The 15,888-nt window shown below is 36.1% G+C and overlaps 3 protein-coding genes across 3 annotated transcripts; all 3 read left to right on the top strand.

Moving 5' to 3' along the window:
• The first annotated feature begins 819 nt into the window (after positions 1-819).
• On the top strand, positions 820-2,439 carry LOC110229434 (F-box protein At2g21930-like). Its single transcript, XM_021029603.1, has 2 exons — positions 820-1,916; positions 2,029-2,439. The coding sequence occupies exons 1-2, from the start codon at positions 941-943 to the stop codon at positions 2,229-2,231; spliced, it is 1,179 nt and encodes a 392-aa protein (XP_020885262.1). The 5' UTR covers positions 820-940; the 3' UTR covers positions 2,232-2,439.
• Positions 2,440-7,973: 5,534 nt separating this feature from the next.
• Positions 7,974-8,922, top strand: LOC110229436 (cytochrome P450 90B1-like). Its single transcript, XM_021029605.1, has 3 exons — positions 7,974-8,183; positions 8,275-8,353; positions 8,467-8,922. The coding sequence occupies exons 1-3, from the start codon at positions 7,989-7,991 to the stop codon at positions 8,478-8,480; spliced, it is 288 nt and encodes a 95-aa protein (XP_020885264.1). The 5' UTR covers positions 7,974-7,988; the 3' UTR covers positions 8,481-8,922.
• Positions 8,923-10,800: 1,878 nt separating this feature from the next.
• Positions 10,801-11,519, top strand: LOC110229435 (ABC transporter C family member 14-like). The gene is made up of 2 exons (XM_021029604.1): positions 10,801-10,898; positions 10,977-11,519. Exon 2 carries the CDS (start codon positions 10,980-10,982, stop codon positions 11,430-11,432), a length of 453 nt encoding a protein of 150 aa, XP_020885263.1. The 5' UTR covers positions 10,801-10,898; positions 10,977-10,979; the 3' UTR covers positions 11,433-11,519.
• The last annotated feature ends 4,369 nt before the right edge of the window (positions 11,520-15,888 follow it).

Here is a 15,888-nt window from a genome sequence, read left to right as displayed (position 1 = left end):
TTCTTTTAATTCTCCTACTTGATATATATATATATATATATATATATATATATATATATATATATATATATATATTAGAAAATAGTGAGCTACGATACAATTCTCTAAATAAATTTTGGTATTGTCAAAACAAATGGTTAAAATAAAGAAACAAAATTCTCCGAAACAAAGAGAATACTAAACATATGCAAAAAGATAGTGAGTTTATAATTCTTCAATAGTTGCAAAGATAATAAGAATCAATATCTTAATCCGAGTTTATTCTATGACTCATAGAAAGAAGAAAATTTAGTATAGATAACGTCAATTAACATTAGGCAGAGCAATCCCCAAAATGTTATCAGTAATAAACCATTCCGTTGAAGGAATGATGGAGCAAACCCTCGGATTTGAGTGATCCTTGCCAGTAGCCTTTAAGAAGATAGTAATTCCAATGGGAATCATTCTATTTTCCAAGACAACACTCTCCAAAGAGAGAAAGATATTGTTGTTGATAAACTTTAAATTTTCATAACCACGAAAACTTTGTTTAAAGAAGCATGAACCAAACAATAGAGACAAAGAGGGAAAACGATAGATGAGCCGACCGATATAACTTTGTTTCTTCTTAATATGATTTTTTTTTTTTTTGTCAATGACTATATGAATGTTGAATTTTTCTGTCACAATACTTTTTAATGTTGAAAGTTGTATATAATTATTGTTACATTTTAAGATTATTCTTTTTAAAATATATACAACAAATATCAATTGAGTTCTAATTTAATTTTTATAAACATAATTCATTTTGTGTAAAAAAAACATTATTCATTTTTTAATATCATCTTCTTTTGTGTGTAAAACGTGAGCCATATCTCAGCTTTTCTTCATTTCTTACTCTCTTCGTCCAGAGGATCAGATTTTGTGACCAAGACTCATCGGCACCTTTGGTATCTTCGCCATGGAAAGACATGGAGCGAAGAAGAAGATCTCCGACGATCATATTCCACTTGATCTCATGCCGGAGATACTCAAAGGGTTACCAGTCAAAACCCTAGCGAGATTCCTCTCCCTATCGAAAGAATATACATCCATTATTCGCAACCGAGACTTCATGAAATCGTACTTGATCAAGTCCTCGAATCGTCCCCAAAGTCTCATCATCACATTCAATGACACCAAGTTACGTTCCTGGAGGCATTTCTTCTTCTCAGTGAGTCAACCCCAAAATCGAGGTGAATCATCATCTTCTGTAGCAGTAGCAACTTACCATATGAATTGCGATTCTCTACCATACACAACTTATTCTGCCTCTGTTCATGGTTTGATTTGCCATGGACCTCCTCCTCATCTCATGGTGTATAACCCTTGCATTAGAAGATCCATTACTTTGCCTAAGATAGATTCTGATAGGTTAGATATGCACCACTTCTTGGGTTATGATCCCATCAGTGGTGATTACAAAGTGTTGTGTATGGTGAAAAGATTGCCTGTTACCGGAGACTCTATAGCTCAAGAGATTTGGGTTTTGACAATGGGAAAGGAGAATTCTTGGAGGATGATTGAAGATTGTCCTCCGCACTTTCTTGATTCTCGTTATTCTCCTGAAATATGTATCAATGGTGTTTTGTATTATGGAGCTTTTCTGGACTTGGTCAAGATTCATGCAGTCATGATCAGTTTTGATGTTAGGTCGGAAAAATTTGCTATCATAAAATTACCAGATTTTCCAGAATGTGTCTCGCCTCTAAACCGAAAGCTGACAAGCTACGAGAGAAAGTTTGCAGTCTCGTTCTATGGAAATTCTGATTGTAGAATTGATTTGTGGGTTCTAGAGGATGCTGTGAAACATGAATGGTCGAAAAAGTCGTATGTGTTGCCTCCATTAGATGGCGAGACTTATCATCATTTTTATCCCTTTTGTGCTACTGATGGAGGTAAGATTTTTTTGGCCCGTATGAAACTGTCTGTGCACCATTTTATGTTTTGCCTAACAATAGATAACTAGACTTAACTTTTTTCCCCATCTATTTTCTGCCAATGATGCAGGTGAATTTGTTTTGGCACACTTATTTATTGATCGTAGAACACCATTTTATGTCCTCTATTATAATCCCAAGAAAAATACTGTAAGAAGAGTCTACCTAGAAGGAATATTCACGGAACTGAAGGATCAACTTTGGGATAAAGATTCATATGCTTTCACATTATCCATCTTCCCAGGTCAGATTGATAATCTCATGTTTCTCTAAGAGTGCTCGCTCTTATCTCCATTGAAATGTTTGTTCTTAATTAAGTTGTACCTTTGTCTTTTTTTTTTTTTGGTGAAACTTTGTTTATGTTCATACTCTCGGCATTGTCCCTGGTTTAGTGTTTGCATCTTTTTTAATTATGTTCATGTAGCCTCTATGTATTGAACTTGTTTATTCGCGATCTCCTAAATATCCCATTTGATAGATATTAAGATTTGGAAGGATACATTTTAGAAAATTGTGAGCTAGATAAAAAGACACAATTCTCTAAAATAACTAAAAAGACACAATTGTTCATGGGACAAAAATGACACTTACACACATTCACACCTCACAAACAAGTCTTCATTCACTCAACGACCCTTACTAATCAAGACAAGCCATATGTCATGCTTAATCTTATATATATTAAAGCTAAACGCATCTCATTAACTCTAAAATGTATAATTTAGCGTATATAAAGCGTATGCAGTTCAAAGTATATATATACTACATTAGGATCCTTCCGATTTGCGAGTTTTATATAATTTTTTTCCATGTATTAATGTAATATAAATATTTTATATTTATCTTTATCGTTTAACTAAATTACCGGTTTTTTTGTCCCTTGCATAATACAAGTCAAATTCCTAACCGTTTTAATGTATTTTAAATATTAAATATTAAATACCAATTTAAAAAGAAAGGCAAAACGAGCCATCACAGCTATATATATACTTCAATACTTCATTTCTTCTTCTCTTCGTCCAGAAGAAGATAAGATTTTGTGACCAAGACCCATCGGCACTATTCGTCGGTAAGCTACCTATCGGAACCTTAGATCGGATTCCAACTGATCTCATTATCGAGATACTCAAAGCATCGCCTGTTAAAACCCTAGCGAGATTTCTATGCCTATCGAAGCAATACGCATGCAACTATCATTCGCAGCCGAGAGTTCATGAAATCGTACTTGATCAAGTCTTGGACTCGTCCCCAAAGTCTCATCTTCACATTCGACGAGGTAAAGTCAGATTCCTTCAAGCGTTTCTTCTTCTCAGCGAGTCAATCTCAAAATCAAGGTGAATCATCGTCGTCTGTTGCAACTTACCTTATGAATTGTCCTTCTATACCATACAAAAGTTTTGCTCCTTCTGTTCATGGTTTGATTTTCTATGGCCCTCCTTCTAAACTCATGGTATACTAGGATCGGATCCGCGGTCCACCGCGGGAGAATATTGGTTTACATATGTTGCGTTTAATATTGTGTGTGTTTTTTAGTAGAACGAATCGTGTAGTATACTTATAAATATTCATAATAACGAATTGTAGAGAAAATGTAAAATTGTTTATAAATATACCCATCGTAATAATTATGATTTACAAAATAGAATTTTGTTTTAAAATTCTAAAATTAGACGATTCATGGGAATTAGAGCAGTCAAAATAGGTCAAAAACCGCGGGTCCAGCCCACATCATCTCACTATGGGGCAGATTTGGGAAAATATATTAAACCCGCAAATAAGTGGGCCACATGGATTAATTCGCAGTGGGTCATAGGTTTAATCGGTTTTCATCCGCAGGTTGGCGGATCAGCCCGCATATTAGTATTTATTGATAAAATTATAATTTATTCAACATGTGGTAATTTAAACAAACTTTTAATAGTATTTTGATTTATTTATTTATTTTAGTAGTATTTTAAATTTTGGTTACTTTAAAATTATTTAAACAAAAACCATGGACAATCCCGCAAATCCGCATACATTCGCGGGACGGGTTTGTATTTCATATATGCTACCCGCGGGTCGTGCGGACCGACTAACTACAAGTCAAAATATTTTTTGTCTATCGCAAAATGGACTTAACGGGACGAATCAACTCGCTTTGACAGTTCTAATGTGAATATTATTTAGTCATACAACAAAATGAAATTTGGACATAGTAATAATAGAATATGTATCTTATTTGTTAGATGAGAGATTGAAAGATGAAGTATAATGATTAAAAATTAATTATTATTTTTCATGATTCACAAAATTTAATAAATACTTATCATCTTGTTGAATAATTCTAAAATCATATTCAAGAAATCTTTATAAATTGAAAATTAAACTTCTTTGGTAAGCTATAGGTATGAAAATATCATAATTTCGTTTTAATCTAATTAAATTAAAATTAGTTACATGGATTTTATATCTATTTAATTTACACGAACAAAATAAAAATATCTATTTAATTTACACGACCAAAATAAAAATATCAATTTAATTTATAAAACAGATGGGTTATTTATGATAAATTTTCTAGAAATCTTTAGAAGCAAGTAAAATATCTTTCAATTAATGATAATTGGCTAAAATGAGCGAAATTAATGACAAAAACGTTGATTGTTATGGAATTAGTCCCAAAAATATATGAACAAATTTATTATACGTAATTAATGTATAATATTGTTTGGAATATGCTTTTATTATTAGTTACCATAAGTACAATCAGATTTTATTTGATTTCCATAAATATTTGATTTTATTTCGATTTTTCTTTATTAATTCGAATTTATATTCCCAAAAAATTTCAAAGATCCGATTTCAGAATTTCGGGTCAATTTTCTGATTTTAACCCGACCCATTTTCATTTGTACTTCTCTTTTAATAGTATAGAGATAACCCTAGCACTAGAAAATCCATTACTTTGCCTAAGTTTGATTCTCAGAGGACAGATCTGTTTTATTACTTGGGCTATGATTGTTAAAGATACATTGGATGTGGGCTCAAACCATAAACAAGAAGCCCACCAAGAGCCCAAGTCACTGTCTCAGTCAACAAGGTCTCCAACGGTAACCTTGACCAAAAGCAGAGCAACGACAAAGAGTACGGTCTCCACACCTCAACCAATCAAGCTGGAGAATAGATTCGCATCACTCTCGGATCAAGTGTCATAGCTGTCACCTGATGACTCATCATAGTCTAGATTGTTCCTAGTCTAGATTGTTCTTATCTCTTGTATAAAAGCAAAACTATGTCTAGGGTTTTGCTCATGAGATTTCAATATGAAAGTTTAAGTTTCTCATCTTTATCTCTTTCTTGAGTTTCTCTACATGGTATCAGAGCCATGGCGGCTCAACCTTTTGCTGTCACTCTAGCTACTCTTTCTATTTCTCAGTGTGTCACACTCAAGCTAAATGATACAAATTACTTGTCTTGGAAACTTCAGTTTGAGCAGTTTCTCAACAGTCAGTTGCTTCTGGGCTATGTTACCGGTGCTTTGGCTCGTCCTCCTCCCACGGTGGTTGTCAGAAATGGAGAACAAGTCACAGAGGCCAACAATCCAGAGTTTCTCAAATGGATGCAGACCGATCAACTCATAATGGCGTGGATTTTTGGATCTCTGTCTGAAGATACTCTCAAAAGCGTCTATGGTCTCAGATCTTCACAGGAGGTATGGTTTTACCTAGCTAAGAAATTTAATCGGGTGTCAGCCACTAGAAAACTCGATATTCAGAGGAAGATTCAGACTACAACAAAAGGAACTAGGTTTCTGGCTCAGTACTTGTCAGAAATAAAAGCTCTCTGTGATCAACTAGACTCAATAGGTGCTCCTATCTCTGAACAAGAGAAAATCTATGGTGTCTTGTCTGGTGTTGGTAGGGAGTATGAGTCTATTGTCACTGTCATTGAGGAGTCTATGGACCTTCCAACAAGTCCCAGCTTTGAAGATGTTCTCTACAAACTCACCAACTTTGATGATAAGCTACAGAAGTATGAAGCTCCTACTGAAGTTAATCAACACCAAGCTTTCTACACTGCAACAGAGGCAAATCCAAATCAGGCCTTCTACACTGCTAGAGGAGGATACTCAGGTCGTGGAAGAGGCCAGAACCGAGGCAGTTTTCGTGGCAAGAACTCTTACTCCACTCAAGGACGTGGTTTCCCACAGCAGTTTGGTCAAGGTAGCGACAAGTCAACCTACGGACCTAATGATCAGAGACCTACCTGTCAAATATGTGGAAAATATGGTCATGCGGCTTACAAATGCTACAAGAGGTTTGATGAGAACTATCAGACAGAAGTAAAAGATTTCCCTCAGGCTATGGCTGCTATGAAGATCAATGACTCTCCTCAGTATCCAGGTGGTGGTTGGTACCCTGATTCTGCAGCTACTCATCATATAACCAACACTGCAGCAAATCTAAATGTGAGCCAACCATATGAAGGAAATGACTCAGTCATAGTGGGGAATGGAGATTTCTTACCAATCACACACATAGGCTCTATTGCTCTTCCAGGTCTGACAGGTACATTACCTCTTAAAGATGTCTTAGTTTGCCCTGAAATTGCAAAATCTCTTCTCTCTGTTTCAAAATTGACAGATGATTATCCGTGTAAAATTGAGTTTGACAATGAGTCTGTGTGTGTTAAGGACAAAGTCACAAACCAGCTTCTCAGTCGGGGAAGCAAAAGTAATCACTACAGGAAATGTGGGTATTAATAGCGTAAGAGCATAGCGTTTTGAATGTTTATGCTATAATAGAGTTTTGAAAAATTTTAGATAGCGTTTGGAGAAAGGCAAACGCTATGGTAGGTTGAGCGCGAAAAATATTTCAGAGTGGCGCTTAGTATTTGGTCTATGATAGCATAGATGTAAATTAAAACGTTATTATAGGTATAACCGGGAAACTAAAATTTTATTGGCTCCAAAAATTTTACTAAGTAACAAAATAATAAAAAAAAACAAAGAAACAATAAGTTTAAAAAAAAAAAAAATTAGGGCTATCGATCCTTCTCACATCTTTCTTCTTTCTTTCCTCTTCTCACATCTTTCTTCTCTGTCTCGAGACTGATCCGTTCTTTCTCCCTGAAAGACCAAATATGAACACCAAATGAAACCCAATTAGTTTCTCTTCCACTATCGATCCCTAATTTTGTCTAATCCCTCTCAGATCTAAATCCCTCTCAGTCGAAATCTCTCTAGATCTCGATCGTATGTTTCTTAATCGTCACAGACATCAATCGAAATCAAATTGGTTAGTATATGTATGGGTGTTCGATATTCTCAATGATTTAGTTTTTATTCATGTTAGGGTTTCATCTGTTTTTGTTGTTTTTGAAGTAATTGGGTTTTGGATTGTTGTTTGTGTGATTTGAATCGTGTTTCTTTCTTCTTATGTGAGTTTGGGTGTTCGACTTTCAATTTGTGTTTTCGATTGATTTATGTCTGAGTTTAGATTCATTACAAGATAGTCTATTTACTAGATTCTTTACTAGATAATGCATGTATCGATTGATTTTTGTCCTGAGTTTGGATAGTGTAGAAAAGTTTCTTGCTCTCATATAAAGATGCTAATTTGGTTTCCTAGCTCTTGTCTCTAGTTCTTACCGGTCGCTGCCACTGCTCTCATGATTATTGATGTCTCATGTATCTTTTTCTGATGTGTAGTTGGATTTGCGGATCTGTATGGATTTGAAGTACAAGAGGAATCCATATGCTTCAGACATTGAGTAACTTTAAGGACGGTGAAGTCGTGCTTCTCCAGGATATCTGCAGAAAGGCAAGTGATTGAAGAATAATACGAACAAAGCCTTGAGAGAATGTCATGATTATTTATTCTTTGTTTGGTTGTTCTGTTTCAGGTTGCGATTCATCTTATGGTTAACCAACTTCTTGGATCTTTTTATTTGTTGTTCAGGCACGAAAGGAAATCATAAGCAAGATAAACAAGACGATAGAGAAGCGGTTGCAGAACAAAGCAGCATCAGATACTGCTGGCGCTGGGAATGGTGTACTTGGAAGATTGCTTGAAGAAGAAAGCTTACCAAACGAATCCATGGCAGATTTTATCATCAATCTACTGTTTGCCGGAAATGAAACCACTGCGAAAACATCGTGCAAATGAGCAGGAAGAACATGATAGGCTCGCAGGTGGAATGCTAACATGGCAAGATTACAAGACAATGGACTTCACTCAATGCGTAAGTAAATCAAGATGCCCAAGAATGTTCTCTGCTTCTTATCACATATGGTAAAAACCTTCACTAAACACTTTTCTTGATTTCTCAACAGGTAATAGATGAGACACTCAGGCTTGGGGGAATTGCAATCTGGCTAATGAGAGAGGCGAAAGAAGATGTCTCATACCAAGGTTCGTGATAGCGTCTTTGAATTTTGACATAAGAATCTGTTCTGTCCATGCGTCGATTGTTGGAATGTTTGCCATCAGCTGATAGATATTGTATTTGAGCCTCTTGTGATTAGAGGTATGGATTTGAAGTACAAGAGGAATCCATGTTAGTTTAAGCATGGGGACAGGAGGGATAGAACATCTGCAGATGTTCCAAATTCAGAGGAAGAGGCTTATTACTTGATGAGGACAGCTTTTTTTGAATCTGAAGTTGGTGATGAACTTCCATCTGAGTGTACTGCAGAAGAATCAGATTTTAGGGAAAAGTTAGAGGATGCTGAAACTGCACTATGTATACTCAACGTGTCACAAGTACAACAAGGTCTCTGAAATTTATGTCGCACCATTTGTTTTAAGTGTCGAAGACTGGTGTTCAAAAAAAAAAAAAAAAAAAAGAGAAAGTGTCGAAAACTTTGTTTTATTTTGGTATGCACTTCTCTAGACTTTGTTTTATTTTTATGTCGAACAATATATGTATGCACTTCTCTAGACTTTGTTTTCTCATGTTAATAAATTTTAATTCATAATTATTCGTATACGTTTGATAGTTTGTTAATAATATACTATCAAATAATTTTAAACTACAAACAAAATCATGGAACAGAAATTTTCTTCTAAAAAAATATATATATATATACAATCAACAATGGAATATAAAATTAACTAATGTATCATATAATAATAATAAAATTATACTAATGAAAAAAATTCTTGTAAAAGAAATAAAAAAATTTAAATAAATTTTAATTGAAAAGTTTTTAATGATTTTTTGTTTTATTTTGTTAATTGAAAAATAGTGAAAAATGTTTAAAGATGGAACCCTATACCCTAAACCCTAAACCCTAAACCATTTAGGGTATAGGGTTTAGGGTTGAAAGTTCAATCTTGAAACATGATTCACTTTTTATAAATTAACAAAATAAAATTATTTTAAAATAATTATTTTAAATTTTAAAGTTAAAATCTTACATTAAATCTCTAAACCCTAAACCCTAAACCCTAAACCCTAAATTAAAGTTAAAATCCTAATTAAATTAAATCTTTAAACTCTAAATTAAAGTTAAAATCCTAAATTGAAATTCGAAATCATAAACTATAAAACATAAATACTTGAGTAAAAAAATCTAAATCCCAAAGTTTAAACCCTAAACCCTAAACTATGCCTTAGTGTATATGAACATATAAGTTAGATAGTTGGAATACTAACCTATATTAATTGTTCTTAATTTTAAAATTTTATACTTATAAGAAAAATATTCTAAAAATTGAAATACGTATATTGAATTTTTAAAGAAATAATTTATATTTTTTTCATTAATAAACAATTTTATATGATAATTTTCTGATTTTTTCATTATTAGCCAATGAGAACTCACCTCCCACATGGTGGGACGAATCCTACACCGTTAGATCGCGCCGACTTTGATCTGAGCCGTCCTTTCTTATTGTTGACGTGATTAATATACACTGTTGATCTGTATCGCTGATTTGATCTGAGCCGTTCATGTTCTTAGCCAATAAGGAGTAACTGCTGAGATTGCACTCTGGGCTTATTCTCCACCGTTGATGAATTTAATCCGACGGCTAAACGTTTCTCCTTCTTTTCTTTTTTTTTGGGTTAAAACTTCTTTTCCTTTTGGCTTTCTCTTCCTTAGTACGATCTGTTCTTAGATCTTACATCTTATGGGATAGGTTAAAACTTTCAATCTTCTTCTTCTTCGTTGAGATAGGTGAGCTCATCGACCAACAATGGATTCCTCTGCAACAGCCCCAAATTCTCTATCTTTCTTCTCCTCTTCTCTCTTTTTATCTTCCTCTCACCAAATCCCTAAAACCTACATTTCCGTTTCAAAATTCGGCTCCGGCAAAGCATCGAAACCGCTCTCTGTTGCATCTCAGCTAGCGACTCTTCCAATCATCTCATTCGAGGGAGAGAAGGTCGGGGAGACTTATCTGGACCTCAAAACGGCGCCGGAAGATACCACGCGTGCCGTTGTTCAAGGCAGATTTCAATCGTGTATTTGGGTTTACGGGTCCAGTCATCTCTGTGACGGATATCACAAGGAGGAGATTAGATAAAAAGTCAGATTTATGTTCCTGAATTTGTAGACGAAGGCGAAGAAGATCTTGGCAATTTTAAGGAACCTACGACTGATTTTAATGACAAAGTAGGGAAGAAGAGACAGAGGAAGAAAGATGAGTCTGGTCTTGAGAAGACGAAGAGGAAGAAGAAGAGAAGAAGCAAGATTCTGTTGAAAATTCCAGCAGAGGTTCAGGAGAAGTGGGATTCAATTACAAACAACGAGAACTCCAAGGTTTGTTTCTTTGTTTGTTGTCTGAATCTCTGGTTCCTTGTTCTGTTGTCATGATATCATAAGTTTGATTTCTCTCTTTATTGTTAACAAGATAGTTTTTTTGGACGACGCTTACATGATGAGCAGAGAGCTATCGGAAGAGACTGGAAAGGAGTCAAGTGGACTTCCTTCACAACGTTGATCGCATCTTGGTACAGTTCGTTGGAACAAAAAGCTAAAACTTGTTGAGTTTTTATAGGAATTTGCTAATGAGTAAATCTGTTTTACAGGTTATGCGAGATGGAATGATTGTGCAGTCAGGAAGATACGACGAATTAGTGAGCTCCGGGTTAGATTTTGGGGAACTGGTAGCAGCGCACGAGACATCAATGGAGCAAGTTGAAGCTGGGTCGACATCAGCCACTGCAGCAAATGTGCCAATGGCATCACCAAGAACACAGAGAACTATTTCAATAGAGTCTCCGCGTCTACCACCAACACCAAAATCTCCCAAAATACATAGAACTACTTCAATGGAGTCTCCAAGAATACTTAGAACTACTTCAATGGATTCTCCTCGTTTAGGTGAGCTAAATGATGAAAGCATCAAATCGTTTCTCGGCTCCAACATCCCAGAAGATGGATCAAGACTGATCAAAGAAGTCGATGATTTGGATGATGAAGCTTTTGATGATGATATTGTTTATGTTAGGGATGATTGTGAAGGTTTGTTAGTGGTAGATTGATAGGTATGTTTGTGGTTTTTGTAAACAATGAAATTTGAAATGGGTTACTAAACATTTTAATATTTATATATTTTGTATTAATTTTAATGGTATTTTTTTTTACAAATATTCGAAATTATTTTTTTTTTACAAATATTATATTTAAATTAAAAAATAATTTGTAATTATTTATTATTTTGAATAATTTAAAAACAAACTAATAACACAAAACATTTGCTATCTTTGCTATAGGTAAAATCTAATTAACGAGTTTTAATAACATCTTTATCACGCTATTATAAACATTAACAATTGCACAGAAGACAACGCTATCGTTGTATACTTAACTATTGCACAACGCAAAACCGCTATCAAAAGTGTCCGACTTTCTATAACGGGCGATGTCAGAGCGCTTAAGGAAACGCTATGGTAGATGAATAATTGCGTTTTTCGGCCGCTATTAATACCCACATTTCCTGTAGTGAATGGCTTGTACAGGTTGGAGAATCCTCAGTTCTTGGCGTTCTATTCATCCAGGCAACAGATTACAAGTGATGTTATTTAGCACAAGAGACTGGGGCATCCTCACCATCAAGTCATGCAACATCTATCTTCTATCAGTGCTATCTCTTTCAATAAGGCTACTAAGTCAATGTGTGAAGCATGTCAACTAGGAAAAACGTGCAAGCTTCCTTTTTCAAGATCAGAGTTTCAAGCTAGCAGACCACTAGAGAGAATACATAGTGATGTCTGGGGTCCTGCACCTGTTACTTCAGTTCAGGGTTTCAGATTTTATGTTGTATTCATTGACAATTACTCAAGGTTCTGTTGGTTGTATCCACTTAAGTTGAAATCTGATGTTTCTGAAGTTTTTAAGAGTTTTCAATCTCTGGTGGAGAATCAGTTTAATCAGAGAATCAAGATTTTTCAAAGTGATGGTGGTGGAGAGTTTGTTAATAGACAACTCCAAAATCATTTAACTGCTTGTGGCATTCAACACATCATGTCTTGCCCTTACACACCTCAACAAAATGGGCTTGCAGAGAGGAAACATAGACATTTAATGGAGCTTGGTATGTCTATGTTGTTTCACAGTCACCTTCCTCAAAATCTCTGGGTTGATGCTATATTCACTACCAACTTTCTAAGCAACCTACTACCTACCACCACTCATGAGAAGATGCAGAGTCCATTTGAAGTCTTGAATGGAGTTCGACTAGTCTACACAGCTTTAAGAGTCTTCGGATGTGCTTGTTACCCATATCTCAGACCCTACAGTAAAAACAAGTTTGATCCTAAGTCATTATTGTGTGTTTTTCTGGGCTATACAGAGCAATATAAGGGGTACATGTGTCTTCATCCTCCTACAGGACGTGTATACATCAGTCGACATGTTCTATTTGATGAGACAAGGTTTCCCTATACAGATACTTACCAGAAGTTGGTGTCTCCTGCAACTACTCCTCTGATGCAGGCTTGGTCTTTGGGCTCAGTTCAGAATGAGAATGAAGAGGGGTCAGAAGAGACTACAGAAGAAGAGCTTCTCACTCCAATGTTACCTGATAACTCCACACAGCAAGTGAATGTGCATCCAGAACCTACAGAAAGAGACAATATCTCACCTCTACATTCAACTCAGAATCACAATGACATGACTGAAAACAATCAAGACGACAATGCTCAGACTTCTCAAGAAACCAACATGCACAGTATGATCACCAGAGGGAAGCAAGGAATACGTAAACCAAATCCAAGATATGTCTTAATTACTGTCAAGGGTCTACCAGAAGAGCCAAAATCAGTTCAAGAGGCTCTAAAACATCCTGGATGGACTGCAGCCTGTGAAGAAGAGATTGAAACATGTCATTCTACTAACACATGGAGTTTAGTTCCCAAACCTGCAAATGTGAATCTATTAGGAAGCCGATGGATTTTCAAGACAAAGATTAATGCAGATGGAACTTTGGATAAACTCAGAGCAAGGTTAGTTGCAAAGGGATATGAACAGGAAGAAGGAATTGATTTCTTGGAAACTTATAGCCCTGTGGTAAGGACTGCAACAGTAAGAATGATCTTACACACTGCAGTTGTTGAAAAATGGGATATCAAGAAATTGGATGTGAAAAATGCATTCTTACACGGGGATTTACAAGAGAAGGTCTATATGAGACAACCACCTGGTTTTGAAGATCCTGAAAAGCCAGATCATGTTTGCTTACTTCACAAAGCTATTTATGGGTTAAAACAGGCTCCAAGGGCATGGTTTGATAAATTTAGTTCTTACTTGATTGAATTTGGCTTTGTCTGCAGTACAGGTGATCCATCTTTGTTTGTTTACCAACAACAACAAAGTGTCATGCTACTGCTTCTATACGTTGATGATATGGTGCTGACTGGTAATGATTCAGGATTAGTGTCCAAGTTGCTGAGTAAGCTAAATGAGAAGTTTATGATGAAAGATATGGGTCCTCTCAAGTACTTTCTTGGAATTCAAGCTCAGTTTACACCAAAGGGTTTGTTTCTGAATCAAGAAAAGTATGCTATGGATCTACTGGAAACTGCAGGAATGTTGGATTGTGCTCCCATGCCTACTCCACTGCCAGTGCAAATAGACAGAATGCCTCACCAAAATGAAGTGTTTCAAGATCCAACTTACTTCAGATGTCTAGCAGGTAAGCTCCAATACCTGACATTAACAAGACCTGACATTCAGTTTGCAGTGAATTACATATGTCAGAAAATGCATATACCATCAGTCTCTGATTTCAACCTTTTGAAAAGAGTGCTAAGATACCTAAAAGGGACTTTGAAGATGGGGTTGTATCTCACATCAGAGACAGACTATACTCCCAGAGCCTACTGTGATAGTGATCATGCAGGCTGCAAACAAACAAGAAGGTCCACTGGAGGATTTTGTACATTCCTTGGGTCTAATATCATCTCTTGGTCAACAAAACGTCAGCCTACAGTAGCAAGGTCCTCCACTGAAGCAGAATACAGATGTGTGTCTGATACAGCTGCAGAACTTTCATGGATTGTAGCTCTGATGAAGGAAATTGGTCTACCTCAAACAAATATACCAGAAATCTACTGTGACAACTTATCAGCCGTGTACTTGTCAGCCAATCCAGTCCTACATACAAGGAGCAAACATTTTGCCACACACTTCCACTATGCAAGAGAAATGGTGGCTATGGGGACTCTCATTGTCAAGCATATACCGGCACATCTTCAGATTGCAGACATCTTCACAAAGTCGTTGCCTCAGGCTAGCTTCTTCTCTCTTCGATTCAAACTCGGTGTGGATTATCCTCCCACCTCGAGTTTGTAGGGGGATGTTAAAGATACATTGGATGTGGGCTCAAACCACAAACAAGAAGCCCACCAAGAGCCCAAGTCATTGTCTCAGTCAACAAGGTCTCCAACGGTAACCTTGACCAAAAGCAGAGCAACGACAAAGAGTACGGTCTCCACACCTCAACCAATCAAGCTGGCGAATAGATTCGCATCACTCTCGGATCAAGTGTCATAGCTGTCACCTGATGACTCATCATAGTCTAGATTGTTCCTAGTCTAGATTGTTCTTATCTCTTGTATAAAAGCAAAACTATGTCTAGGGTTTTGCTCATGAGATTTCAATATGAAAGTTTAAGTTTCTCATCTTTATCTCTTTCTTGACTTTCTCTACAATGATCCCATCGATGGTGATTACAAAGTTATGTGTATGGGGAAAGGCATGCATGTTTTTAAGCCAGAGCTTCGGGTTTTGACATTGGGAAAGGAGAATTCTTGGAGGGTGATTGAAGATTTTCCTCCTCACTCTCTCCTGATCCTCCTAATATATGTATTGACGGTGTGTTATACTATGAAGCTTTGCTCGACCCAGATATGAGTCAAGCAATCATGAGTTTTGATGTTAGGTCTGAAAAGTTTCATCTTGTAAAGCGTCCACAGACTGCACCGGTTTCAAACCTTGCAAGCTACGAGGGAAAGCTTGCGGTCTTGTTCTCTGGAATTTCTGATTGTAGAATTACTTTGTGGGTTCTAGAGGATGTTGTGAAACATGAATGGTCGGAAAAGTTGTATGTGTTGCCTCCATTAGATGGCGTGAACTACTATCATTTTTATCCCTTTTGTGTTGCCGATGGAGGTAAGATTGTTTTTCAGATGTGCACCATTTTATGTTTTCCCTAACAATAGATGGCTTGACCTAAATTTTCCCCATCTATTTTCTGTCAATGATGCAGGTGAATTTGTTTTGGCACCCGTAAGCATTCGTGGTAAAGAACCATTTTATGTTCTCTATTATAATATCAAGACAAATGTTGTGAGAAGAGTCTACATAGAAGGAATATTCACAGAACCGAATGAAGGATCCACTTTGGGATGAAGATCCATGTCAGGGCACATTCTCTATCTTCGCTGGTCAGATTGACAATCTCATGTTTCTCTAAGAGTGCTCGCTCTTATTATCTCC

The sequence above is a fragment of the Arabidopsis lyrata genome, assembly GCF_000004255.2.
Source record: "Arabidopsis lyrata subsp. lyrata unplaced genomic scaffold ARALYscaffold_4, whole genome shotgun sequence".
Lineage (NCBI taxonomy): Eukaryota > Viridiplantae > Streptophyta > Magnoliopsida > Brassicales > Brassicaceae > Arabidopsis > Arabidopsis lyrata.
Note: the sequence above shows the minus strand (reverse complement) of the source record. Positions and strands in the feature narration are given on the sequence as shown.

Coding starts and splice junctions, on each gene's coding strand:
- LOC110229435 (XM_021029604.1), top strand. CDS start 10,980: ATGCGAGATGGAATGATTGTGCAGTCAGGAAGATACGACGAATTAGTG.
- LOC110229434 (XM_021029603.1), top strand. CDS start 941: ATGGAAAGACATGGAGCGAAGAAGAAGATCTCCGACGATCATATTCCA. Junction 1,917..2,028: donor CTTTTGTGCTACTGATGGAG/GTAAGATTTTTT, acceptor CCAATGATGCAG/GTGAATTTGTTTTGGCACAC.
- LOC110229436 (XM_021029605.1), top strand. CDS start 7,989: ATGGTGTACTTGGAAGATTGCTTGAAGAAGAAAGCTTACCAAACGAAT. Junction 8,184..8,274: donor CAATGGACTTCACTCAATGC/GTAAGTAAATCA, acceptor ATTTCTCAACAG/GTAATAGATGAGACACTCAG.